The 27,427-nt window shown below is 39.3% G+C and overlaps 1 protein-coding gene across 9 annotated transcripts in view; it reads right to left on the bottom strand.

Annotated features, from left to right (window-relative positions):
* Positions 1–27,427, bottom strand: part of LHX9 (LIM homeobox 9) — a 62,458-nt gene that overhangs the window by 13,690 nt on the left and 21,341 nt on the right. For 5 of the 9 annotated variants that reach the window (XM_073571732.1, XM_073571736.1, XM_073571735.1 and 2 more), the window contains exon 4: positions 11,394–11,590. In XM_073571732.1, the coding sequence (XP_073427833.1) occupies positions 11,394–11,590 (197 nt within the window). Of the gene's footprint in view, positions 1–10,217; positions 10,491–11,393; positions 11,591–27,427 lie in introns of those variants that run through there. The other 4 variants (XM_073571728.1, XM_073571729.1, XM_073571730.1 and 1 more) reach the window with 1 other exon arrangement.

The following is a 27,427-nucleotide window of genomic DNA, read 5'->3' as shown; positions in this document are numbered from 1 at the left end:
TGCCACATCACTGGAATAAGGCTCTCTGCCCCTATATTATGTTGCTCTCAGATTCGACAGCAAAACCCTAGTGACAGATTTCGTTCAAAAGAATTGAGAGAGGTCAGATCACAGAATTTGTATTTAAATGTGCCTTGATATCTTATAACATAGCGCTAATGATTTCATACTCAAATAATTGTTTGTTTGCTCATTAGGACGTATACTTCACTGATTGTTTCCATAGCAAAGACATAAGTTGTAATCATCTTACTCTTCATATACTTAAGCTTCAGTCTGATCTATAGCTCTGATCTGATGCATTAAAATTATTGCATAAATTAAAAGTAATTCTTCTTTAGTAAATTACCTATTGCTCAAATCAGGTGTGTTTGTTATGTGTATTTTTTAAATAAAAATAAAAAATCATATCACAATCTGAATTACCAAAAAAAATAGAGATACATTTTGACACTGACCATTGGGGCTAATTTATCCTCATGTTTCCTGTTCTCTACAGTAGAGTTTTCAGATGTCTAATTGTCATTACATTTAGCCTATAATTAAGTAAAAAAGGATGAAACTCTCTAGTGCCGAAATGCTTAATAAATTGGAGATGGTGAGGGCTGACAGAAGGGCACATGGTAGTGCGCTCACTTTAGAGGGATGTGCAGATATCAGGCATGACCCCGTTCCACAGCCAAAAATGGAAGGAATCAGCTGCAGCTGCCCCAGATGATGGTTCAGTCCAGGAACCACCATGTATCAGAAAAAAAGTTACAAATTTGAGATGAAAAAGGGGGCAATAAAAGTGCTGTTGAATGTGACAAAAAGGTGGGTTATCTCTACATAAGAATTTATTTTAAAAAATGGAGCTATGTGTTTCAACATGGCACAGATGTCACCCTTATGCCAGGCATGTATGACACGCCCTGAGGAAATGTTATCAAAACGCGCGTCGTGGCCGGGAAATGCCTGACTATCCCTTGGCTTGTGTTTCTGACTACACGCTTTAGGTAGTGTAATTCTGCTTATACTTGCCACCCATGTACTTTGCACCCAAGTGCTCTATTTCCCATGCATGCACTGTCACTTTATCTAATTTGTTATGCTGGCTACCTCTATGCACTGTTGCACTTTATTACCTTGTGTCTGTGATTGTATAGGGACTTGTATTACTGGCAGTAATATATACTCTTTATAGAATACTCTTTTTCTTTAAATTACATTCTATCTACTTTCTTGCTGTTAGCGTGCACTGGGAATATTTATATCTATTTTTATATTTATTATTATATTTGCCATGTGATATACTTTTTGTCTACATTATTATGCTGGCCTATATGGGTATTTTTTGTCAGGCCTTCCCCCACATTGTGAGGCACCGTTGCTCTTATTTTTAATTTGTTGTTATTATGTACTTAACTAAAATTGCATTTTTATTTAAATTGTTTAATTTGCTCACCTTCCTTCACTAGTGTGAATAGATAGGGTTGGCTATTTTTATTTTCCAGGCATGTAAGTTAATAGCTCGAAGGACATGGTTTAAATGGACCAAAAAGGAGGGAAAAGAGTAACTTTTTACATTTTAAAAATTGCAAAAAAGAAAATGGTTTGATGCAAAAGTTTGAGCACCCTTGGAGATTTGTGTTCTCAAATAACTTTGACCAAGGTTTCAGACCTTATTTAGCCAGATAGGGTTATGGCTTGTTCACTATCATCGTTAGGAAAGGCCAGGAGATGCAAATTTCCAAGCTTTATAAAATCCTAGCCTCCTCTAACCTTGTATCAATAAACAGGAGCCGTGGGTTCTTCTAAGCTGACTAGCACTCTAAAAATGAAAATGCAGGAGGTACACAAACAAGGAGAAGGCTATAAGAAGATAGCAAAGTGTTTTCAAGTTTCCATTTCCTCAGTTTGAAATGTAATTAAGAAATGGCAGTTAAAAGGAACAGTAGAGGACAAGATAAGGTCTGGGGGACCAAGCAATATTTCAGTGAGAGCTGCTCATAGGATTGCTAGAGAGGCAAATCAAAACCCCGCTTGCCTGCAAAAGCCCTTCAGAAAGATGTAGCAGACTCTGGAGTTGTGCTGCATTGTTCTACTGTTCAGATACACCTGCACAAATATGGCCTTCATGGAACAGACATGAGAAGAAAACCTCTCCTGCGTCCTCATCATAAAATTCAGCATCCAAAGTATGCAAAGGAACATCTAAGGGTATGTTCACACTGGGCATTTTTTCTGCTTTTTTTCTGCAGCAAAACCTGATTTCTTGGCGGGAAAGAAGCTGCAGCAAAAACGCAGGTTTAGGTGTGTTTTTTTGGTGCAGTTTTGGTGTGTTTTTTGGGCTAACTTGTTTCTCTTTGTCCATGCTAATGTCCATTACTTTTCAGCAGCAAAAACGCTGCAACTAATGATACCTGCATTTTTGCAGCGTTTTTTTCCACACCCATTCAAGCCAATCAGTGAAAAATGCTGTAAAAACGCTACAAAAATGCTGAAAGAAGTGACATGCTCTATATCCAAAAAGGAAGCAAAGCACAAAATCCTGATGACAAAAAAATGTGTATGCATGAGATTTCTGAAATCTCATAGACTTTGCTGGTACTGTAAAAAGCAGCTGAAAATTAGCATAAAAAAAGCAGCAAAAACGCCCAGTGTGAACATAGCCTAAACAAGCCTGATGAATTTGGAAAGCAAGTCCTGTGGACTGATAAGGTTAAAATAGAACGCTTTGGCAACAATGATCAAAAGAATGTGTGGAGAAAAAAGGGCACAGAGTTTCTGGAAAAGAACATCACGCCAACCATTAATCATGACCACCCTGGTCAATCATGCTTTGGGGTTGTGTTGCAGCCAATGGCACGGGGAACATTTCACAGGTAGATGGAAAAATGGATTCAATAAAATTTCAACAAATTCTTGATGCAAACATAACACCATCTGTAAAAAAGCTGAAGTTGAAAAGAGGATGGCTTCCAAGAACGGATACTGGTCCTAAACACACGTCAAAATCCACAATAGACTACCTCAAAAGGTGCAAGCTGACGGTTTTACAATGGCCCTCACAGTCCCCTGATCTGAACATCATTGAAAAATCTGTGGCTAGACCTCAAAATAGCAGTGCATGCAAGACGACCCTGGAATCTCACAGAAATGGAAGAATTTTCCAAGGAACAATGGAGGAAAATTGCTCAAACAAGCGTTTTGGCTACAAAAGCATTTACAACCTATGATACTTGTAAAACGGGGTACTACTAGGTACTGATCATTTGTCATTTTTAAAAAGTAAAAGATGAAAAATACATGTTGTTTGCCTAAAATGCAAAGGAAATGTGTATTCTTTAACTTTAGGCTTTTTCGAGATCATTTCATCTTCAGCTTGCTTAACTGTTCACAATAACAGTAATTTTGACCAGGGGTGCCCAAAATTTTACATGCCACTGTACAACATAATTTTTAGGAATAATGAGGTAAAACTTCAATGTTTATAGAAAAAAAAGAATAAAAGCAGGGACATGTACTGGGACTTGTACTATTAATGTAAATGGACATGTTTATGAGGATATGAAGCACTAAAAAAATCTATTGTGCGCTTTTCACTTGGTCTCAAATCCCTTTTTGCCTTGGCCCCGACCCCATGATGTCAGTGCATGACTTTCTTTTAGTGCTCTCATTTTAACATTGGATGTTTATGTAATCATATTCCTCATTTATATTGCATACCACCATGTGTCAGTATTATGTACTTTTACCTTTATCTTATTTCTTTATGTGCACTGACTCTAGACCCCATGATGTCAGTGTGTGACTCTTTTCCCTCCTTTTTGGTCCATGTAAACCCTGCCTTTTGTACTATTAACATACATGCCTGGCCCAAGGAAGACATCTGTGTGATGTTGAAACGCGTAGCGCCATTTCAAAAAAAATTCTTACATAAACATTACCGGCTTTTTTGTCGCACTCAGCAGCATCTTTATCACTCCATAATTATCTCAATTTTTGTAAAAAAAAAATTAATTGTCATTACATACAAGATTGTAGTGATGTGTAACATGCCCATACACAGCTGATAACACAGAATCCAACACTCACAATAGGTGATGTCACAACTTCCTCTGTACCCCCTGACTTCAAAATAACTTTTGCACACGCTCATTAAATGCTTCAGTAGAAAAGATAGGGTCTAGTCAGTCTATTGCTGCCAATGTACATGTGGATTTCTTGAAAGAACAGGAAATAAGAGAATAGAATAGCCCCAGTGGCCAATGTGAAAATGTCAAGATTTCAATTTTTTTATACAAATTGTGACATTAAAAAATGAAAAAAATACCTACCTTTTTTTAAAAAATACATTTAAGGAAATGTGATTTAAAGAGAGTAGGTAATTTTAAGAATTTCATGTTAGGGCCATGGCATATAAGCGTGATAATATTATAATATTACATTGTGGGATTGTAGCAATAAGCCAAACTTTGTGTATTACCCTCATATTAGGCAGATTCTGCAGAATGCTTTACATTACTAATCCAACTAACGATGTATAAAACCTCACAGACTAAAATACTGAAAGCATTCTAATGGTATAGAAAAAAAAACAGGGAGCATCATGTGTCTGAACTGTGTGCTGAAGGTCGTATTGCCAATTGCAACTAAAGTCAATGTTTTATGTTTGCAAAGAAGTTGTGTATCCAGGTGCAATATATATATATATATATATATATATACACTGTATATACAGTATATTGCACCAGAAAAGTAAGATCTTGAGTTTTATTGGAAAATATTAGACACACATATTACTTATTAATAATTTTTCAATTCCCTAATATTCTTTGGGGATAAAGTATCTCTAAATAAAAGGTACTATATACTAATTTACTAAAGAATAATGCCACTAAAGCCAGTTCACAGTGTAGATCAACATAAATCAATTAGCCTTCCAAATACTCTTTGTGCAAATATGTTACTCAATTTCCCATCCATTTTCTCTCTCCCTTAATAATATACATCTGTGTATGGATGGATCCATGCGGCACTTGTATTATCTTTGATAATTTTTGCCATATAAATCTAAAAAATAAAACTGAACCATTTTCCATCACATGCCGTATTACAGAGGTATTCCTTGCTAGAGTTTTTGCTTCTAGGTTACAGGCCCCATAAAGCAGCAATGTGCCTATGGGTCGTTCATTGGGAGCTGTAGGGACTTTCTCTGCAGCTGTGCTGGCTCAGTACAAGCCTGGCTGAATGACTCTCATCAGCGCCCCACAGCTTTCCGCTAACAGCAAAAAGATAAAACTGTAGATTTAGGTCTAAACATGAATGAAGGAGAAAATATCATGCTAAACTAAACAAGATCAAGATAAATAAAGCAAAGTATCTGCAAAGTGATGTCACATTTTATGTAGACTTTACCTGTGGAGTTCAAAAGTGGAGTTTCCTTTAAACCACTCCGACTGCTATCTATGCCATGACATCTCACATCAGTTCAGCTGAAGAAAACACTTTGAGCTAGAGATGTAAGCTCTCTTTGTGACAGATGCAGAAATGCTGCATTTTATTAGTACTACTGAAACTTTTTTTGTAAATTTTGCTGCGCTATAAATTGAATTATATTATATGCCATGCTCCTGATGTTTGTTTTAATGTCTGAAACTATAAAAGTGAGTTTTACTGATTATTTTTTCTTTTTGTTTGTTTTTTGTTGTTTTTTTGTTATTTTACTTGTCAAATGTTCATAATGCTGCGCCTGTGCTCCAGTATTTATTTACTGAAAAAGTTAGGTTGTTTTATCTATCCAGTGTTCAAGAAAAGGTTCATAGCCAAGTTCACGCTATTGTTCGTCTAGGTTTTGCTAAAAGAGAATGTAAAGTAAGGGTTCGGTAAGGTAAGGCCTCTTTCACACATCCGTCTGTCACCAAAATCCACCGTTTTGCAAAAAAACGGATCCGTTTTTCTTCCCATTGACTTGCATTATCGGCGGATCTTGACGGATGGTCATCCGTAGGATCTGTTTTTTCACGGATCCGCCAAAATTTTGGCGTCCGCTGACATGACTGGATGGATACTGAAACTTTTTTTGCTGGCCGGATCCGCATTTGCCCGGAAGAATTGCCTTTGCCCGAAATTTAACCCTAAATCCCGTTCTGGCGGCTGAGAAATTCTCTCTCTCTCTCTCCATTTTCCAGGCACGGGTTCCTTTAAAATTCAACCTTACACGGATCCGTCAACACAACGGTCCGGTGCCACCCGTTTCTTTCAATCCGCCAACGGATCCGTTTTCTGCCATTTTAGCGGATTTCGACTGAGCTGAAAAACGGATGTGTGAAACAGGCCTGAGACCACATGGAGTAAGTTTGTCTTGGACACAACATGGCTAAAAACAAAGCCATAATTAGCTGCTGTGTTTTTTATTGGTTTGTGGCTACACAGTTTTGCTGGTGAAGGACCTGCTCTACAGCAAAATCAAGTGATCATTTTTTATGCAGGGATTCCATATTTCTTGTCCATCAGGATCAGTTTTATTATGTTTCAGCTGATGACAAAGGCATCAGTTGTCATCTGGATTCTTCAGAAGTTCCTTGTGTAAAACTGATGATCTGGATGGAGATGCACAACAAGTTGTGTTTTCTGATTTTGGGTCCTTAAGGATTCAGCCTAACAACTAATGTGCTTAAATGAACCATCTCATAGAAAACTATAGGAACCATTCTTGCTTCGGTTTCCTTCCATGAAAAAAAGGTGGATGGCTGTATAGAAGGGAATGAGGTCTTTAATGATCAAAGAAGCAGAGTGGTTTAGTAGTGCCTTGTGACCATACCCTTAAGGGTGGGGGGGTCCCCTCTGGTTGACTGGGATGGTCACCACAGTGAGATTTCTATACCTTATTTAGATTTGCACTAGTTTAATGTGTGTAACATATGACAGTTGCAATAGAATAATATAACACCTGATGAATTTCGAGTTAATATTACTATTTTCTGGGCAGAAAGTATCTCATTCTGCTTTATATATTTCTGTATTATTAGTAGTAATATTACATTTACTGATTATAAGGGACTGCTTTCCTGTCTTTATTCGCTTGTGGTGGGAGAAATGCCGCGGAGTGCTATGGAGAGACGCGCTGAAACGCTTGTTTAGATGCATGTTACAAGGGGCACCATCACCTTTCTGACCGATGTGCCACCACTGAGAAGTCCACCAAGTCCAAGGTTTTGTCCACATTTAGAAACATATGAAGAGCTGTGACTACACTATGGGCATTTGGCCTGAACCGCGGGAGATCTTTAATGTGTAATGACTCTTTTTTCCCGTACTGGTGACTGATCAGTAAAATTATACTTGGGTCGAACCCTCAATGTTCTTCATAAACGTATCCTAAAGTTTGTGTAACACCTGTTGGCTGTTCTTGTTGCTTACACATAATTACATTATGGATCTGTAATGTGGTAGTATGCCATTGTATGCCTCTAATTTCAAATTGTGAAAAAGTGATTTGGAGGACTTCTATGGCCGCTGCACCAGGGTCTGTGAACCTCCTTTGCCGGCATTCAAATGCTTGCATCTTGGGCGCCTCTGCCAATGACGCATATAATGTCAGATTGTCACAGGAGCCTTATCAATGCGAAAAGTGACCAGTTTGATAGCATTTGAGTGTTGGTCAAAAAGTTTGCACACACACCTGGTCTGGCTGCCAGAAAGTACCAATGTATACACCGGACCAAGGTCCTGCAAATCTTTTTGCTCATCTCTATTGGAGACACTGGAAGTTTTTCATGCTGGTTCCGGAATAAATCCTACAAAAGAATAACATGGTGTGCGCCATCGGATATCATATTGTTCAAGAACTTTCCAGAGGATATCTCTAAATAGTATGGCGTTCTTCAGAGCAACATACTACCTTCATATAGCCTTGGTGTGTGTGAGGCCTGAGGATACGTTGACAGATATGACAAATCTATTAAAGTTATTCTATACGTTGACTGTCCAATGAGCACATGCAAAACAATGCCAATCGAAAAACATACAATGTGTACACAGCCTAACTACGACTTCAGATGCAGAATTATCCATGGTTCCTGTAAAGAAACCAAAAAAAAGGCTGCAGGTTTCGTTTTGCTAAGAGAATAGCAGATTATCATGCCAAAGAAGATTTGCTGGAATTTGCTCATGGCTCTAAGCTTTTTTGAAACAGCATTTTAAACATTCGCAGAATACACTGACTTGGTTAACTGGAAACACTTTAGGTGTCATCTTTGTGTCATAACCAATCAGTCTTAGCTTTCTGTGAACTTAATGACATTTTTCAGGGTTCTGGAAATAAGTATAATATCATTTTGTAAGAGGCACTTATAAGAATGGACACATTTTAGACCATACCTGAAAACTGCAACTGAAAAATAAAATAAAACTTGATGATTTTTTTAAAGAAGCACTCCCAGCAAAGTTTTTGTTGTCGTAGTATATTCCAGTCACCATATTATATAGCTCTGTGTACCTACAAGTCTCTTTTCCCTGCATAAGTCATGAATTCAAAAGTCCCTGGCAGGGATAAGGAGGGAGCAGCTGGGTCAGAAGTTGAAGAGGGAGGCGGAGCTGGTCTGCCAGTCACTTTGCAGTGATGTAGAATTGTAGTTCTAATGATGACTCATGTAGGAAAAAGAGAGTTCCTGTTTCTACATAGAGCTTAGAAGGATTCAGCTAGTCCATTTTTAATCACCTGATGTCATAGAACTAATGGAAAAGAGCCAAATTAACTGGGTAGAAAGGCAAAATGAGCAATTGTAAGTACACAATGACATATAATATGATGACTGCAATATATTAAGAGGATTACAAATTGTAATGGGAGTGCTTCTTTAAAATAGAACTACCAGAAGTGATAACGAGTAAAGGCCCTTTAGATTGCATAGAAACATATACAAACTGTTTTTAAGTAGCTAGCTTTTTTTGCGAGGATATTAGTGAATGAAATTATAACTATATCCCTCTAATTTCTCTGCTATTATGTTCTCATAACCACACATCCCGACACTGACACTTCAATTTCACATAGAAGTGTATGGAGAGAGTCTCGCATGTGTGGCCACCTCTCCATTCCAGGGCTGTGAGATGAGACCCTGTTGTCGAGATGGTGAGATGGAAACCGCATATTGGAGAACAGCTTATATAACATTTAGAAGTGCTAGAGAAATGTTGTATATTTCAGCACCTATTACACTAAAAATGAGATCTTTGTGATTCGCCTTCTTTATGTGGATCAACAATCACCATCCAAGTCAATGTTCACATACTAACAATTCTCATACAAGCAAATTGATGTGGATATGATTTGGATCTACACACCGTCCGTAATAACAATGTGCTGCCAGTGCACAACGCTGGAGGTATGGATGCCACAGGAATGGGTCCTGCAGCTTCATGCACTGATAACTTGACAAAGACGTTTTCGCATTTTTCAAGTACACCAAAGGGCCTTTTATATACCACTTCTAGTACTTCTCCTATTCCCAAGTCTATTTGTCTGTTGACTGTCAAAAGGCAGTGTAATATAATGAGATAGTGACTCTGCATTTAGGCAGTTGCTGGATGATACAGACTCGGAGGAAGAAGAAACAGAGGACAGCCATGTCATTCCATTGGAGGCAATATATTAATATTACATCAATTACAGTTAGAATTTTGTTTTATGAAAACTAGATGATTGTAATAAATCCTGGGCTTTTTTCTTAATTGGTCAGACTGCTCCATTCTTGAAATAAAATAATATCACTATATAGGCAGTCATATTGATAAAAGAAATGGGGATGTATCAGTGAAAATCGGGATGTATCAGTGAAAATCACAGTGAGAAGAGTAAGACATAGGCGCAGAGGGTACCAAGTGGGCCTCAGTCCCTGCGATGTAAGACTACAGCACTGCACCAGGCTCCAGCACTGATCTATCGTTGATAGAACTCAGAAATGAATCATTGACAACATAGTGCACAATTAAATATGACAGACTGCCTGTGTCCTGCACATCTCTTTACTCTGCCCAACTCAACATCCATCCTTGGTGGCCCAGAAAGATTACACATTGTTCAGGCAAGAAGGACAGCACATGTCCTGATTAATTCACTGAGTGATGGTAGAGTTGATTCTTCTTCTTCTAAAACGTTTGGTTGATATATCCCAATTACAGGGTTAAATGCACAGTATTGCAACAAAAAAAGAAACAGCAGAAGACGAGAAGAGTCTTAGTACACGTTAAAAAAGATTGGTGAGTGTAGTTTGAGAAGGGCTTCCAGACTCATGATTGTCCATGTTTGGGGTTACAGAGGCCCCGACATTGATAGAGGGGCTGGTGAGGTCTGATAATGTGGATGCGCCACCTGTTGGTGTAAGTGCAGCACTGTCCGCTGAGGCTGGAGCGCTGAGAGAGGGACCTTCAACCTTATCGCCTCCCCCATTCTCCTGACGTAAAAGATTCCTTCTGAATTTCGCCCGTGCGTTTTGAAACCAAACCTGCAAACCAATCCCAGGGCAGTCCTTTTACCGATTATTATTTTTTGTACCCAGATAATTAACTGGGTGTCTTTTTACCTAATTCTTAAAAGACTATCACCTTTACAACACATGGGTCAACAAAAGGGGCTAACTACTCTATTTCCAAAAAAAAACACTCAGACTTGTAATAGGCCTTAATGGCATTTACATCAGTTTTTCTTAGTGGCCATGAAGACTATGACCATATTCACATAGTGCAGTTTACATCTCTTTTGGGGATTTTTTTTTTCTTTTGCAAAACTAGGACTGGGACCAAAACAGAGTAGAACTATAAATGAATGACTTCTACTTCTATTTTTGGGGTCCAGTACTGGTATTCGCTAAACATAATACATGGAAAAACAGCACTGTGTGAACTTGAAAAAGATTATGGTAATTAAAGTGAAATAATTTATCATCCTGCTTTTACTGGGCAAATTATCATCTAGTAAATTGCAATTACCTCTGTGAATGAGACACAGGCTTTAAATATTAATAGGTCAATTATTCATGTGAGACAGACATGAAAAGCCTTGCCCTAAAATATGTAAAACTGCTGTACAAGACTGGACTAGGGCAGCTTTTTATTAATATTTCATTATTTGGAGTATTGAAAAATAAAGACACATAGATCAAGTCGTTATTTTTGAGTGATCTCTTCCTATATCTACAGTATCTAACAACAAAACACTCACCTACTCAAATTCTAGCTACTATGCAGTACTTTCCTTGCTAAAACATTTAGTAAATCAACATTAGATTTTACTTGTTTAGCAGGGAAAGGTTAGAATAAAAGACAGAAATTAATAGCATACAGGGGTCATTCTGACAAACCACGGGGTACCACATCACATTTATACAAAAGGAATGATCGCTGCTCACCTGTAGGACCCTTTTTGTTAAGCCTGTTTTCTGAGCCAGTTGCTTCAAATCCTTTGCATCTGGATTGTGGTTTATAGCAAAGTATGACTTCATGGTACGGAGCTGGTGATGTTTAAATGAGGTACGCATACGTTTTGTCTTTTGGGAGGGAGGATATGACTGGTCTCTGTCCAAATCTGTATCATTCTCATTGCAACCTGTAGAAAAAAAAATATTCTATTATGTGCAGGGCATCTCTATAAGGAGAGATATAGATAGATAGATAGATAGATAGATAGATAGATAGATAGATAGATAGATAGATAGATAGATAGATAGATTTGCTTTACCCAAAGTGGCTCAAACATATTAAAAGGGTTCTTTCAACACAGTCTATGAAAGATAGGGGCAATATACCACCATTGAAATAGATATATTCACCTCTCCAAGTGTATAAGTTGGGGGAAAAGGAGGTTCAAGTTGCATGGGTGTTTTAAAAAATTGAATTTTTAATAGGTCAAATTATTAAAAAAAAATTCAAGCAAAGAGAACAGATGTAGTGCGCTGAATAAATGTTATATAAATACAAGCAACAGTCAAATAATAGAAATCAGTATCATATATTACATAAGAAGAGCCCAATACATTTTGGTAGGGCTAATTTATGCACTTGCACTTTACATAATAAGTTTGGAAAGTGCAAGTGCATAAATTACAAAGTGGAAACCTGACCCACAAAGAAAAGGCATAGGAAACATATATAGATGGTAAAGGGCGACTTTTTGAAAAAGCATCATTGAAACAGTGTTGTCGGGGTGGTTGCACACTGCACATACCAGCAAGTCACTTTGTAAGTACCATCTGTATATGTTTCCTATGCCTCATGAACTCACTGACTCTTTATGCCTCCTTCACCTACTGAATGGCGATGCTACAGAACATGAATTGCCATAGTATTCATTCTGACTGCTTTATCCAGACTGTATATCTTTTCTTTGTGGGTCAGGTTTCCTCTTTGCAATTTATGCACTTGCACTTTATAAACTTATTATGTGTAGTCATGTATTTACATACAAATGTCTGTACTTTATTTGTTACCTCTGAATTTACTGAATATATTCTGGATAACTTAGCCTTACCACAATGTATTGGGCTCTTCTTATATAATATATGATACTGATTTCTATTATGTGACTGTTGCTAATATTTGTATAACATGTATTCACTTGGTTCTAATGTCAGCATGCTACGTCTGCTCTCTTTGCTTGAATCTAAAAAAAAATCATAATTTGACCTATTAAAAATGAAATTTTTTAAACATCCATGCAATTGAACCTCCTTTTTCCCCAACTTATACACTTGGGGTGGTGAATATATTATAAAGTGTTGTCTTGTGATTAAAGTCTACAGTCACTGTATGTGACTTAAGACTTCTGAGTTCTTACGATGCGCACACTGCACGGTGTCAGGACTTTCCGGTGTCATCAGCGAAACTGGATAATAATGTGACTGCAAGTATCTGGCTATATTCTGAGTAGATGTGTTCAGCCTTGCTAAATAGAAATGAATTGAGTGAGGCCAAGCACTTCTAGTCAGCAGGTGACATCTAGTGTGCACGCTGTAAGGATTCAGAAGTCTGCAGTCACATAGTACAGTGATTGCAGACTTTTATCACAGGTCTGGACAGCCCCTTTAAATAAGCACAGCAGCAGGCAAAGAACACAATAATCTGAAAACACAAAAATCAATAAACAAAAATCTAAGTGTGCATTCACTATATAGATTTATTGCTCTGGTAGTTGGATCTGCTGACAATTATTTAATGTGTTATCTGCCTTAAGGCCCCATCTCACATAGCGAGATCGCTGAAGTGTCACCGTTTTTGTGACGCAACAGTGACCTCGCCAGTGATCTCACTACGTGTGACACATAGCGGTGACCAGTCCCCCGCTGCGATGTCGCTGATCATGCTCGAATGTCCTGGGCCATTTTTTGATCTCTGGTGTCCCGCTGACCAGCACGCTTCGCTGTGTTTGACACCGACGAGCGACCTCGTTAGCGACTCAAAAATCATGGACGCAGGCAGGAGTCGTCAGTATCGCTGCTGTGTGACAAGGTCCCAACGACCGCCGAGGTCGTTATACGGATCGCTGGAGTGTTGCTGCGTCATTGGGTAAGTCTGCCTGTTTGACGACCATGTAGGGATCATGTAGCGACGCACCAGCGATCCTTACCAGGTCGTATCGTTGTCGGGATCACTGGTGCGTCGCTTAGTGTAACTGTACCCTTAAAGGGTGTTTCCAACAATTTGATATTGATGACCCATCCTTAGGATATGTGATCAACATCAGATCAGTGAGGGTCCAGCAGAACATGAAAGTAAACATTATCAAAGTGGTGGAAAACCCCTTCTGTCACCACAGTTAGCATATGCAGAGATTTTTTTCTGTCTGAATTTGCTATTACAACTGCAGAAATATTGAATTAGCTGCAAGATGGAGATGATCTTATTTCCTTTCCTTGCAATTACTAAACTTGTTGAATAAGAGAATGTATATATATGTATGTATGAAAACCCAGTTATTCAAAAAATGTAATGAAATGTGCAGAAAATCCATTAGAGGGCACTGCAACACTGTTGTGTAATGCTGTCCAACAGCTGGAAGTCAGACACTTTCCTTGGAAGGATTCATTGCCACATTCCCACTTACTAAAAGTCTAGAAAATGTGCTGTAGGTATTGAAGGATATTGATTCTTTAGAAAGAACAATGCAAAGAATTAACATTCTCCAAAAATGCTGCCTGATCCATATAAATTGTGACTTCTGGAATAAATATGATATCCATAGTAAGTACACACATAGATGTAATAGATGTATATAGAAGATGTCATTGTTGCAATAATATTCAGTGAATCCTTAAAATCCTGCATTAATACAGTGGCATGTAAAAGTTTGGGCACCCGTTGTCAAAATTACTGTTATTTTGAACAGTTAAGCAAGTTGAAGATTAAATGATCTCTAAAGTTAAAGATGACACATTTTGTTTGTATTTTAGGTAAAATATACACTTTTTTTCATCTTTTACATTAAAAAAATATAAAAAGGAAAATTGGCAAATGCAAAAGGTTGTACACCCTGCATGGTTAGTACCTAGTAGCACCCTCTTTTGAAAGTATCACAGCTTGTAGACACTTTTTTTAGCCAGACAAGAGTCTTTCGATTTTTGTTTGAGGGATTTTCATCCATTCCTCCTTAGAAAATTCTTCCAGTTCTGTGACATTCCTGGGTCGTCTTGCATTCACTGTTATTTTGAGGTCTAGCTACAGATTTTCAATTATGTTCAGATCAGGGGACTGTGAGGGCCATTGTAAAACCATCAGCTTGTGGCTCTTGAAGTAGTGTATTGTGGATTTTGATGTGTGTTTAGGATTATTAACCATTTGTAGAAGCCATCCTATTTTTCAAATTCAGCTTGGTGTTATGTTTGCATCAAGAATTTGTTGATATTTCATTGAATCCATTATTCCCGCTATGCATGAAATATTCCCCTTGCCCTTGGCTGCAACACAACCCCAAATTGATCGACCTCTTTCCTTAATCATTGGCGAGATTTTTTTTCCTGAAATACTGCGCCCTTTTTTCTCCACACATACCTTTGATCATTGAGGCCCAAGAGCTTTATTTTAACCTAATCAGTCCACAGGACTTGTTTCCAAAATGCATCAGTCTTACTTCTCATGCTGAATTTAACGGTGAGAAAGCAGGAGAGGTTTTCTTCTTATGACTCTTTCATGAAGGCCATATTTGTGCAGGTATCTCTAAACTGTAGAACAATGTACCACAACTCCAGAGTCTGCTAAATCTTTCTGAAGGTCTTTTGCAGTCAAGTAGGGGGTTCTGATTTACCTCTCTAGCAATCCTAGGAGCAGCTCTCACTGAAAGTTTAATTGATCTTCCAGACCTTATCTTGACCTTCTTTGTTCTTGTTGACTGCCATTTCTAAGGCTAGTTTCACACTAGCATTCAGCAGAGCTGCGGAGGCCTTCGTAGTTCCTCTGTAAAGCTCTGCCACTGCCGCACCTCCTCCGTCCAGCTCCGCCTACATCTGCATGCGGCCTGCATACCTATGTTTAACAATGGGTACGCAGGCCATGCAGATGTATGCAGATGCCTCTGCATGCTTAGTTTTCACTATGCGGCGACCGCAACAAAATGCAACATGTTTCGTTCGACGCAGGTCGCCGCAGCGTCAAAATGACGCATGCGGAGGCATCCGCATACATCCGCACGGCCTCTGTACCCAATGTTAAAGATGGGGTACGCAGGACGCATGCAGACGTAGGCAGAGCTGAAGGAGGAGGTGTGGCAGTGGGCGGAGCTTCACGGAGGAACTACGCAGTCCTCCGCAGCTCTGACATCCGCAAATGTGAAGCCGGCCTAAATTACATTTTGAACTGTGGAAAGGGCAACTTGAAAACGTTTTGCTTTCCTCTTATAGCTTTTTTGTGGGCCTCCACCATTTTTATTTTCAGAGTGCTACGCAGCTGCTTAGAAGAACCCATTGCTGCTGTTCTTTGGCACAAGGTTAGAGGAGGTTGGGTTTTTATAAAGCTGTGAAACTTGCATCACCTGGCCTTTCCTAACGATGATAGTGAGCAAGCCATAGCCCTAACAGGCTAATTAAGGTCTAAAACCTTGGTCAAAGTTTTCTGAGCACACAAATATCCAAACGTGCTCAAACGTTTGCCTCAGCCAATTTTCCTTTTTTTTTGTAATTTTTAAAATATAAAAGATTAAAAAAATTTATATTTTTTGCCTAAAATACAAAGGAAATGTGTCATCTTAAACTTTGGCCCTTTAAGAGATCATTTCATCTTCAACTTGCTTAACTGTTCACAATAACAGAAGTTTTGACCGGGGTGCCCAAACTTTTACATGCCATTGTATAATAAAACATAAATTCTGTTATATATGGGTATGTACTGGATAATGTGAATGGAATTGAATGTTACATGGTTTTTTTTTTGCTGTATTCTTACATACATTAACCAGATAACGGGCAAAAGTAAAACTTTTGTATCAACCCATTTTCCTTTTGTGATTTTTAAAATGCAAAAAATGACAATATATTTTTTGGGGGCCTTAAAAACAACGGAAATGTGTTGTCTTTAACTTTAGGTGTACTAGAGATCGCTTTATCTTCAACTTGCTTAACTGTTCACAATAACAGTAATTTTGACCACGGGTGCCAAAACTTTTGCATGCTACTGTACTTTACATATTGTATTCAATAGCTTTAACACATTGCGTTTACATAAACTATACATACTATTTGACTCACATGCTTTGCACCCAATACATCATTTGCAGATTTTCTTTTTTTGTCTTGTGGTATTCCTTTGATATTTACAGTATGTGCCGAATTCATCAACATGGTGCACGTGGCTCATAAATTTTGTACAAAGTCAAAAAATATTTTTTCTCTCTTTAATCGTTTTTTTGGGCCATTTTAGCTAAAAAAAATCAATATTACATTTATTTGAGCAGAAGTTGTTATAGAATCTCTCCTGAGGGAAATTGGAGTACATTTTCAACAAATTTTGCAACTTTTTGAAAAGTCACAAATGATGAATCGCGTGAAATCATCTAGATACCCTAAACCCTGTCCACAGTGGTGAACTAAAAAATGTAAAAACAGGTGAACCTAATATAAAGGAGACGTTAAAATATCTGCAAATAGAAAAAGGACTTTGATGCAACCAAAAAAATGTATTGCATTATTTTCTGAATTTGATCAATAGATAAGTTTGAGCACTCCCTGTTTTACCTGCAATCTCCCAGAATTCACTCATAGTAAATGTATGTGACATTATTTAGATATCTAACCACTGAAGTTACAAATCACTGGGGCTGGGACGCCTCAAGATCACACTTTCCAGTACTTGGATCCCTATTAGGCCCATGCTCTTATACACTGGTAAGCAGATTTGCCTCCACATACAGTTTTGCCTTTCCTATTAACAAAACCTTCCCAAACACTGGGAGAAAATACAAACTTCTTGATGAGATTTGAACCCAGGACCCCAGTGCTGCAAAGCAATAGTGCTAACCACTGAGCCACAGTACAGTGCTAACCACTGAGCCACCTTTCTAACTAATGGCATCAACAATGACTAATGGAGTACACTAGCATGGTGTTTACAGAGGAATCGGTAACGTGATTGAAAACCAGTAGTAAATAACAAGGTAAATACATGAGAAAATTGTGCTTGGGTGTAGATAAAAAGATGGCAAATAAAGCACAAATTAAGTAATTTAATCAATTACTAAATACTAAAAACAGTACCTATGAAAAAGACGGCACCAAAGCATATGTTCCAGCTACATAGGTGTGTTCATGATTATGAAACTCTGATTACTTTTACTTTGCTTCCAATTTACTTGTTAGTAACAGTTGCAGCTTTACTTGTACACATGCACTTTCCTTATTCATTGGCATTGTTAATACAATTAATTTCTGCGTTATCTGCCATCTTTTTTACCAACACTCAGGCATAGTTGTGTTATGTATTTACCCTTTTATGCATTTCTTTCTACGTCCGATATTTAATCATGTTGCTTATTCCTTTATAAACATAATCTGTTTTCCCCATTGGCTCTTCTTGATGTTATGCTATGGTTTTAATACCATTCATATCCCGCATACATAAACAGCTCTGGCAAAAAATAAGAGACCACTGCACAGTTTTATAAAAATCAGCTTCTCTACATGTCTGTCAGCCATTCCATTCCAGAGTCAGTTGAATTCCAACCAGAGTACACCTCATTCTACTTAATGTGCTTCTGATTAGGTGATCACCTGAACCAAATCTTATTTTGCAAAGGAAAGTATAAAAACACCCTGCTGTAGTGTTCACAATCCTCTTGCAATAGGACAAGCTGGATGGCAAAAAAAGTGCTAGTAATATCCCAAAAATAACAGGAATGAAAAAATAACTTTTAACCATGCCAAAGGAGTTGAAAAGAAAAGTCTTGAGTGAGGAAAAGAAGGGCTAAATTCTGGCTTTACTAGCAGAGGGATACAGTGAGTGTCATGTTGCCTTCATCCTTGATGGCAGTCCATTACAACAAGGTTAAGCAGCAGACATTGGGGACAACAAAGCTACAGACCGGCAGAGGACGAAAATGACTCTCCACTGACATAGATGACCGTTATCTTACACGAATGTCACTCAGCAACCGCAGGATGACATCAAGTGACCTACGAAAGGAATGGCAAATGGCAGCTGGGGTGAAGTGCATGGCAAGAACAGTTCATAGCAGCCTCCTAGAGGCAGGGCTCAAGTCATGTAAAGGTATAAAAAGGCCTTTCATCAATGAGAAGCAAAGGAGAGCTAGGCTGAAGTTTGCCAAAGACCATAAGGATTGGACCATAGAGGACTGTAGTAAGTTAATCTTCTCTAATGAGTTTAATTTTCAACTTTGTCCTACACCTGGTCGTCTAATGGTTAGACGGAGACCTGGAGAGGCGTACAAGCCACAGTGTCTTGCACCCACTGTGAAATTTGGGGGAGGATCGGTGATGATCTGGGGATGCTTCGGCACGGCTGGAATTGGGCAGGTTAATCTTTGCAAAGGACGTGTGAATCAAGCCGCATACAAGGTTATCCTGGAAAAACAGTTGATTCCTTCTGATCAAGCAATGTTCCCCAACTCTGAGGACTGGATTTTCCAGCAGGACAATGCGCCATGCCATACAGCTAGGTCAATCAATGTGTGGATGAAGGACCACCACATCAAATCCCTATCATGGCCAGCCCAATCTCGAGACCTGAACCCCATTGAAAACCTCTGGAATGTAATCAAGAGGAAGATGGATAGTCATAAGCTATCAAACAAAGAACTGCTTAAATTTTTGTACCAGGAGTGGCATAAGGTCTCCCTTAAGCAGTGTGAAAGACTGGTGGAAAGCATGCCAAGATGCATGAAAGCTGTGATTAAAAATCATTGTTATTCCACAAAATATTGATTTCTGAACTCTTCCTGAGTTAAAACATTAGTATTGTTGTTTCTAAATGATTATGAACTTGTTTTCTTAGCATTATTTGAGGTCTGCAAGCACTGCATTTTTTGTTACCTTGACCATTTCTCAATTTCTGAAAATAAATACAAATTTTAGTCCTTGGAAATTCAAAGACATGTTGTCAGTAGTTTATAGACTAAAAGAGCAATTTACATTTTACTCAAAAATATACCTATAAAGAGAAAAATCAGACAAATTGAAAATTTTGCAGTGGTCTCTTAATTTTTGCCAGAGCTGTATGTGTGTGTGTGTGTGTGTGTGTGTGTGTGTAATTCATACTAAATTGCGTCTTTAGAGCTCTGTATTTTTGGACATGATTTTGTTCTCAGTTTGATTTACTTATAATTGTATTTTGCAAGTGAGTTAAAAAACCTTTTGAATGACTAGGTACAGTAGCAACACTGCTTCTGAGTTATTATTCTCTGCAAACCATTGTAAATCTTTGAGAAATGTAGCAAAGGTCTAAGGCTAGTTTCACACTTGCTTTTTTTTGCAGCGCGTTTTTCCCGCAAAAAAACGCATTGAAAAAACGCATACATAAGCATACAACTGCTGCGTTTTTTTCAAGCATTTTTATGAGCATGCATGAAAAAAACGCAGCGTTTTTATGCGTTTGTATGCGTTTTTAGTGCGTTTTTACCGCGTTTGCGTTTTTTTCCAACATTTTTAGGTGGCCCCTCACACTACCCAAACCATGACTTTACTAACCCTAACCCTGACCCTAACCCTAACCCTGACCCTGACCCTAACCCTAACCCTAACCCTGACCCTAACCCTTAACCAAATCATACTTAACCCTAACCCAAACCCTAAACCCTAACTAACCCTAACCCTAACAATAACCCTGACCCTAACCCTAACCCTAACCCTGACCCTAACCCTAACCCTAACCCTTAACAAAACCATACTTAACCCTAACCCTTACCCTAACCCTAACCCTAACCCTAACCCTGACCCTAACCCTTAACCAAACCATACTTAACCCTAATCCTGACCCTAACCCTGACCCTAACCCTAACCCTAACCCTAACCCTGACCCTAACCCTTAACAGAACCATACTTAACCCTAATCCTGACCCTAACCCTGACCCTAATCCTTAACAAAACCATACTTAACCCTAACCCTGACCCTAACCCTAACCCTGACCCTAACCCTAACCCTAACCCTGACCCTAACCCTAACCCTAACCCTAACCCTGACCCTAACCCTTAACAAAACCATACTTAACCCTAATCCTGACCCTAACCCTGACCCTAACCCTTAACAAAACCATACTTAACCCTAACCCTGACCCTAACCCTAACCCTGACCCCAACCCTAACCCTAACCCTGACCCTAACCCTAACCCTAACCCTAACCCTGACCCTAACCCTTAACAAAACCATACTTAACCCTAATCCTGACCCTAACCCTGACCCTAACCCTTAACCAAACCATACTTAACCCTAACCCTGACCCAAACCCCAACCCTAACCCTGACCCTGACCATAACCCTAACCCTAAACCCCCTTAACTAACCCTAACTCTAACCCAAACCCCTAAATTCCATGGTTAAAAAAAAAAACGCATATGCAAAAAAACGCATACATGAGCATGCCAGTGCGCACATATGCGCATCCATAGGCTATAATGGCCATTTTTAGCGCAAAACGTGCGCATATGTGCGCATGCGCTTTTTTGCAGGGCCAAAAAATGCAACATGCTGCGTCTGGAAAATACCAACGCACACCCCAAAAAAACGCAGCGCATGAAAATCGCATACATGCGCTTACCAGCGCGCAGGTATGCGCACCCATGTTAAATATAGGGGAAAAAACGCATGCGCAGGTATGCGTTTTTTTCCAGCGCTAAAAAACGCAAATGTGAAACCAGCCTAAATTATGGGCCAAATTCATCAAAGCATTCACCTAAATTTTGCAACTTTTGGTGTCTTCATGCCAGTTTTTTCTAGCTCCACAGAAGAGGGTGACGTTGGGCGGGACGATGTGTGGTGATCACTGCTTATCAAATTCATGATGAGGAGAGGCATTTGCTACCCCACAAATCCTGCTGGAGTAAAATTTGTGGTGGAACACACACAGAGATGTACGCCATTCATGCAGTGTTCCAGATTCATGAAGAGGCATACACCTTAATATAGCAGCTACATAGGTGGCTGCGTATGCATTTGGCCTCTTCCACTGAATTCTATGAGAGGTACAGAGATAAAGCGAGGTATAGAGATAGTCAGTGACTTTTTGACTGTATAGGATCCTCAAAGACTTATTAGGGAAGTGTAAGGAGGTGGCGGGGAACCTCACGTGCCTCCTCTTCTCTGGTAGCTGCTCACAGGATTATGCGGGGCACCTCACTGTTTATTAAAGTGAAATATAATGTTATTGTACTGTAATGTCATGTACTGTGTATAGACTTAGGGCTAGGATAGGATCTTAGACAGCATAGGACCGTAGAGGAATTAGAATAGAGGGGGGCACATTAGAGGTAGAGAATAGAATAAATAGGAGTGATAGGCAGTAAGGGGTTATTTAGCTGGGAGGAGTTACATGGCAGTGCAGAGCAAGGAATATAGGAAAGGGACTTCCTGTTTAGGCAACATAGTCCGTGCAGCCTTGCCCAGGGCAGGGTGTATGCAGTAGCGAGCCCAGACGGATTGCTAGCCATGGGCATAAAACTGCGACGGCAGTAAGGGGCTCCAGGTGGAGGACAGTGCAGTTGTGCACCAGCTCAACTGGACCATCCCCAAAAGGGATCCGGGGTCTACAACCAGGGTGGAAGCCGCTGAGATGGCATTTCCGGCACCTTTCCCAATTGGAACTGGACGAGGGGCTAACAAGGAGCTCGTGACGTGGAAGACACGGTTGGGACATGGACTGTCCAGACATATGGCACTGATTGCCGGGAAAGGGAAGCTGATAGAGAGGATAGGGCCTGCTTGGATGGCAGGGAAAGCCAAGAAGATGTCTCTGTGTCTAACCTGTGCTGTCAATGTGATGGATGCCTTATTGTTTAGTAAAGTTCAACTGTTGGAAAAGAACTGCGACTCTGTGATGTTTTGTGGAGACAGAGTGACAGAACTGGAAAGGACTCTGACAGTGACTGTAAGTGTTATGCTGCACACGCTGCATATGCAGCAGAAGGGACATTGTATTTTGTCTGTGGGGCACCAGGGTGTGGGAACAGTACAGCCTGTTTCCACAACTACCACCCTGGCCTCCTTACAGAAGCGCAGTGGGTATCTGGAGGTGAGCAAATTATACACTACCCATTTCAATACAGACTGTCAGGGGCATGCTAGTGAATGGTTGATAAACACCACCCAGCCTAGGAAGGGGGGTTGCAGAAGGTGCCTTCCCTGTATTCTGACCCAGCTGTTTTACCATGGTCAAGTGGCATTAATTAATGTTAGACTACTATTAATTACAATTTCTTAGGATACAATTGTATAAAAGAGACATACTATGTCATAAGATTACAGAATATTAATGAAATAATTTTTAATGGAGCTAATCCTGAAAAAGAAAATACCAAGGACTTTTCATCATTTAACTTACTCAGTGAGAGTGGCCAGGAGCCCAAATAAGAAGGAAATATCTAAGAAGGGACCAAAGCATTTCCATTATAGAAGTCCTCCCATAAAGATTCCCCCCCACTATATCTGTGCATATGCATATATAGTCTAGTACGTAGTGTGTTAATGTACTCATCTATGGCAGTATTCTCCAGGTTCTGCTCTTCTTCTCAGTGATGTCACCGTTCTGCAGACTCTCCGGGTCAAGCTGCGTTCTATGTGATCCAAAGTAGCTTTAACACTGTAAGTCTATGGAGCTTCAGAACGAGGCCCCATAGGTGTACACTGAGACTTCAGGCTCACACATAGAGCATAGAGTGACCCGGAAACTCTGAAAAGCGGTGATGTCACCCATTAAAGGACCAGAGTGCTGATAGATACCGGACTACACTACATGTACATATACACAGGATTAGGGAAAAAAAATCATGGTAGTGCTTCTTTACTTCTTTAACTTAACTTTAGGGTACAGGAATTGAACACCCACCAATGAGAAAACAATTGATTATCATAACAATACTACATTACTTTAATGAATAAAACCTTTGATGTGTACAAAGATTTGCTATGAAAGGTTGCATTTAAGAGAATAACTCTACTTGTTTTTAATTATTGATCAGTCTTTGCAAACTTACGAATTTTTGTAATATATTTCATTGCCTAAATTTGCATTCTTCTCTCCCAAACTCCAAACTGAAGTGCTGTTTTAACTTCTTAGTACAAGCTCCCTAAGAATCTGCTTTCATCTGCTGCTCGGCCAACATTAATAATCTGTTTATAAACAAACTGTGTCTGAATAAGGAAGCAGAGTGGCTCAGACAGAGAAAGTCCTGTCCTGTGATTGTATACAGGGTACACATTCTTGCTGAGCAGTAGTTGAAAGCAAATTATTAGGAGGTTTGGACTGTGTGGCTAAAACTGCACATTGGAATTTGCGAGAGAAGGAGGCAAAATAAGGCAATGAAGTACAGTATATTACAAAAACACCTAACTAATCAATTAAGTGAACAAAAGTTTAGTTTCTACTTAACAAATCTGCATACAAGTTACCATATTCAAGCACAACTACCAGAAAAACCTAAAGTCATTGAAAAGTCTCACACAATTATCCAAAGAGGAAGTGCCCTGATCTTGTTAAGATTCCCAAGTAAACGTAGAATGACCAATAATATATGACATGCCATATTAAGTTTTAGAAAAAGTCCCAATGAGCCAGAGAGCAGAGCTGCTGAATAAAGGCACCTTGACCTGGCCCTGAGTTACATGATTGTTCATTAACTTCAATTGTCAGCATAACATACCAAATTTACCCAACAGCAAACACATTTTTGTCTTTGGTCTATGAATGCTAGCACTACTTACTATAAATTAACACTGTATAATCATCAATGGATGGCTGGTTGAATGCTTGAATGTAACAATAATTTTTTCTGCATTCTATAGCATAGGGGGCAATCGACATGTCATTAATTGGTGAGGCCATTTCATTTCCTTTAATAAATAAAATAAATATTTTGCCTTTGCAAGGGTCAGTTAATCCAAATGGGTGACAGTAGAAGATAATTAGTGAGAAATGGCAGATGTTTTTAATTCTCTGGTGGCATTGAAAGGGTTATGAGATATTGTTGCACTCAGGGTTTTGCTGGATTATTAAATGCTGGTTGTTGGCCAAGGTATTCCAGTGTCACTCCTAAATAATGGGAAATAATTAGCACAGGAGGTGGCCTGTTCCTCTACATCACGCATCACAGAGCGCATCACACATCACAAACTATGAGGATTTTCCAGAATGAAAGCACTCTAAGGTCAGAAGATCCTAGAGAATGGTTTTGATCATATGAGAGAAACAATGAAATGACACTCAGGCCCTCCTCCCTAAAGGAGCAAATACTTTATTATAACACATAAACTTTCTATTATTTTTGTCACTGTAAAACAAATGTGCCAGACTCTTGAATAAAGGTTACACTTTATAAATATGGGGCCAGTCATTGGTTTACTTATAGTACTGGTATGTATTTTTTTAAAATTAATTTTTAAAGAGATCGAAGCTCAGATAACAAACTTAAAATCCTTTACAAAATTATCAAATTTAAAGGATTATCCTGTTCTTTTATTTTTCAATAAGCAAAAACTTTGTATTGCTTTTGTTCTAAAAATGATGCCAACTGCTATGTCTTAGAAAGCCAGTAACATCATTCAAGGGTCAATGTTTTTTTTACAAAAGGGGTAACATTGTGTACACCCAATGGTTTGTAGATGCCTGTCCTCTGGAGTCAAGAATTTCATCAGTGACCTCCCATTCAGGGGCTGGATCAGCTCTTCTTGTTAAACCTCTATTTAGTGAAATAATTTAAATCCAACAGTGGAGGTAAAAATATGGCATGTCATAGCTAAAAAACCGTTACAAAGTGCATTTTTGGTGTATGCACCCTTAATCATGAATTATGACTAAGGGTGGATAGGATACACCAGAAACACATTCGCCGGTCGATCATCTGACCACCAAAACATGAACTTTTCATCTTTTTTTAAACTATGACATGCCATGTTTTTACCTCCACTGCTGGATTTAAATTCTTTCACGAAATAAAGAAAAGTTTTCTTCTGTGGAGCTGGAACCTTTTCCCATGCTGTTTCTACTGCGTTCAGGAAAAGGCACCATCCATGCTTTGTATATCTTTGTACCGTGTTAGCCAGTAGATAGAAAAATATTCAGAATTGAGAGTCCTCAGTGGTTGATACCTTTTAACGGCTCGAAAGCTTGCAATGTGTTACTATCTTTTCAGTTAGCCATTAAATGGTATCAACCACTGAGGACTCTCAATTCTGAATATTTTTCCATCCATGCTTTGGAATTTTATGGCTAGTGGTAGTGGTTAGCTGGTTATTCTCTTTTTTGACTGTAGGGATAAACATCAAGAGGGCGCACAAGAAAAGAGCCTAAGAGCTGAGTTTCTCTGTATTATTACTTGAAGGAAAATGTACTTTCAAGGTCATACTGTAATTGCCATAATATTCCCCAACCATACGGATCTGTTGTGAGATGCAGGGATTTCTGTGAGAGAGGTACTCAGCCATGAACCTTTTCTGAAAATATATATGGTGGTGCACTATATACCATGCTATATGATGAATAAAGGAAGGATGAAGTCCACGTAATTACTACATTGATATCAAGTAATAACTGTCTGCCTCTACTATTCTGCCCTTTATGGTAAAAAATTTATAGACAATACTGGCTTTTTGTACTGTTTATAGCATTAGAAACTTGTTAGGAAAGTTTTATCATTTTTTATGAACTGGAAAACCATTTCAGATAATAATAATATTCTAGCAGCCTGAAATCACTTACTGAGTGATCTGAGAAACTTTCTAAAATCAGATTTATTTTGGGGTTTAATAGAATCTGTAGAACCCCCTCCCCCTACCTAGTGAAAACCACATGGTGCATATGTAGAGACCGGTGGCAGGCTGGGGCGGAGGGTAGCGTGCTGTGGGTATTTAGGAGATGTGGCTGGTAGGCGGCGGAGGTGTGCTGTACTCACAGGAATGGGGGGTGACCCGCTTCTTGACATCGACAGGCAAGAGACAGAGGCAGGAAATGTATTCAACAGGGTTTGCTTTCATTTGCCACCCTTAAGACAACCAGCACCATATATGACAGATGGTTTACACTGTTTTACTACTGCAGACAGGCCCGGGCACCTTCACTTGTTCACTTTCTCCATCAGGCGTACTTCGTGGCTCTATCCACCGTGGCTGCCCTAGTCCAATCCACCACGGCGTTTCACCTTACAAAGTCCACCGTACACCAGGCCCTCACCGGCCATCTCTTCCTGTGACCAATGTGCTGTAGGGTCACCCCCCGTGACCATTTTCTACAGTCAGAAAGTCTCTGAGGGGTCTCCTCTGTGTTACAGACCCTGCTTCTTTGTGAGCTCCTCTGGCTGACTGAAGCTTCAAGAAGCTTACCTCAGTATTTATTCAGCTAGTCCAGGTAGCCCCGCCCACTGTCACCTGACAGTCACTTTCGCCCAATCAGAGTCATCTTGACCTCTGGCAGTTATGTAACCCTCATCTGACAGTTACATAACCATTGCAGTCGGGGCTCTCCAGTGACCTCTGATGGCGGACAGCCAAATGATACCTACTGTCAATTACTCTGTCTCCTATTACAGACCGAACCGCACCCAGCTCAACCTCCCCACACATGGAACAGTGCACTGTCAATGGAAGGCTGACAGCTCTTAAAAGGGCTTCCACAGACAGGCTTTGCTTAAGTCATTCTGTCTAGCCAATGGAACCTTGGCCTTAATCCTTTAACTCCGATATAGGGATCTGGACATATGCAGGGCTCCTTGGTCTGCATCTATTGACTGACTGTTGGCCAGAGGAGCG

The sequence above is a fragment of the Dendrobates tinctorius genome, unplaced genomic scaffold (assembly GCF_039654945.1).
Source record: "Dendrobates tinctorius isolate UK_male_01 unplaced genomic scaffold, ASM3965494v1 ptg000029l, whole genome shotgun sequence".
Taxonomy (NCBI): domain Eukaryota; kingdom Metazoa; phylum Chordata; class Amphibia; order Anura; family Dendrobatidae; genus Dendrobates; species Dendrobates tinctorius.
The sequence above is the reverse complement of the archived record's forward strand: the minus strand, read 5'-3'. Positions and strand labels throughout refer to the sequence as shown.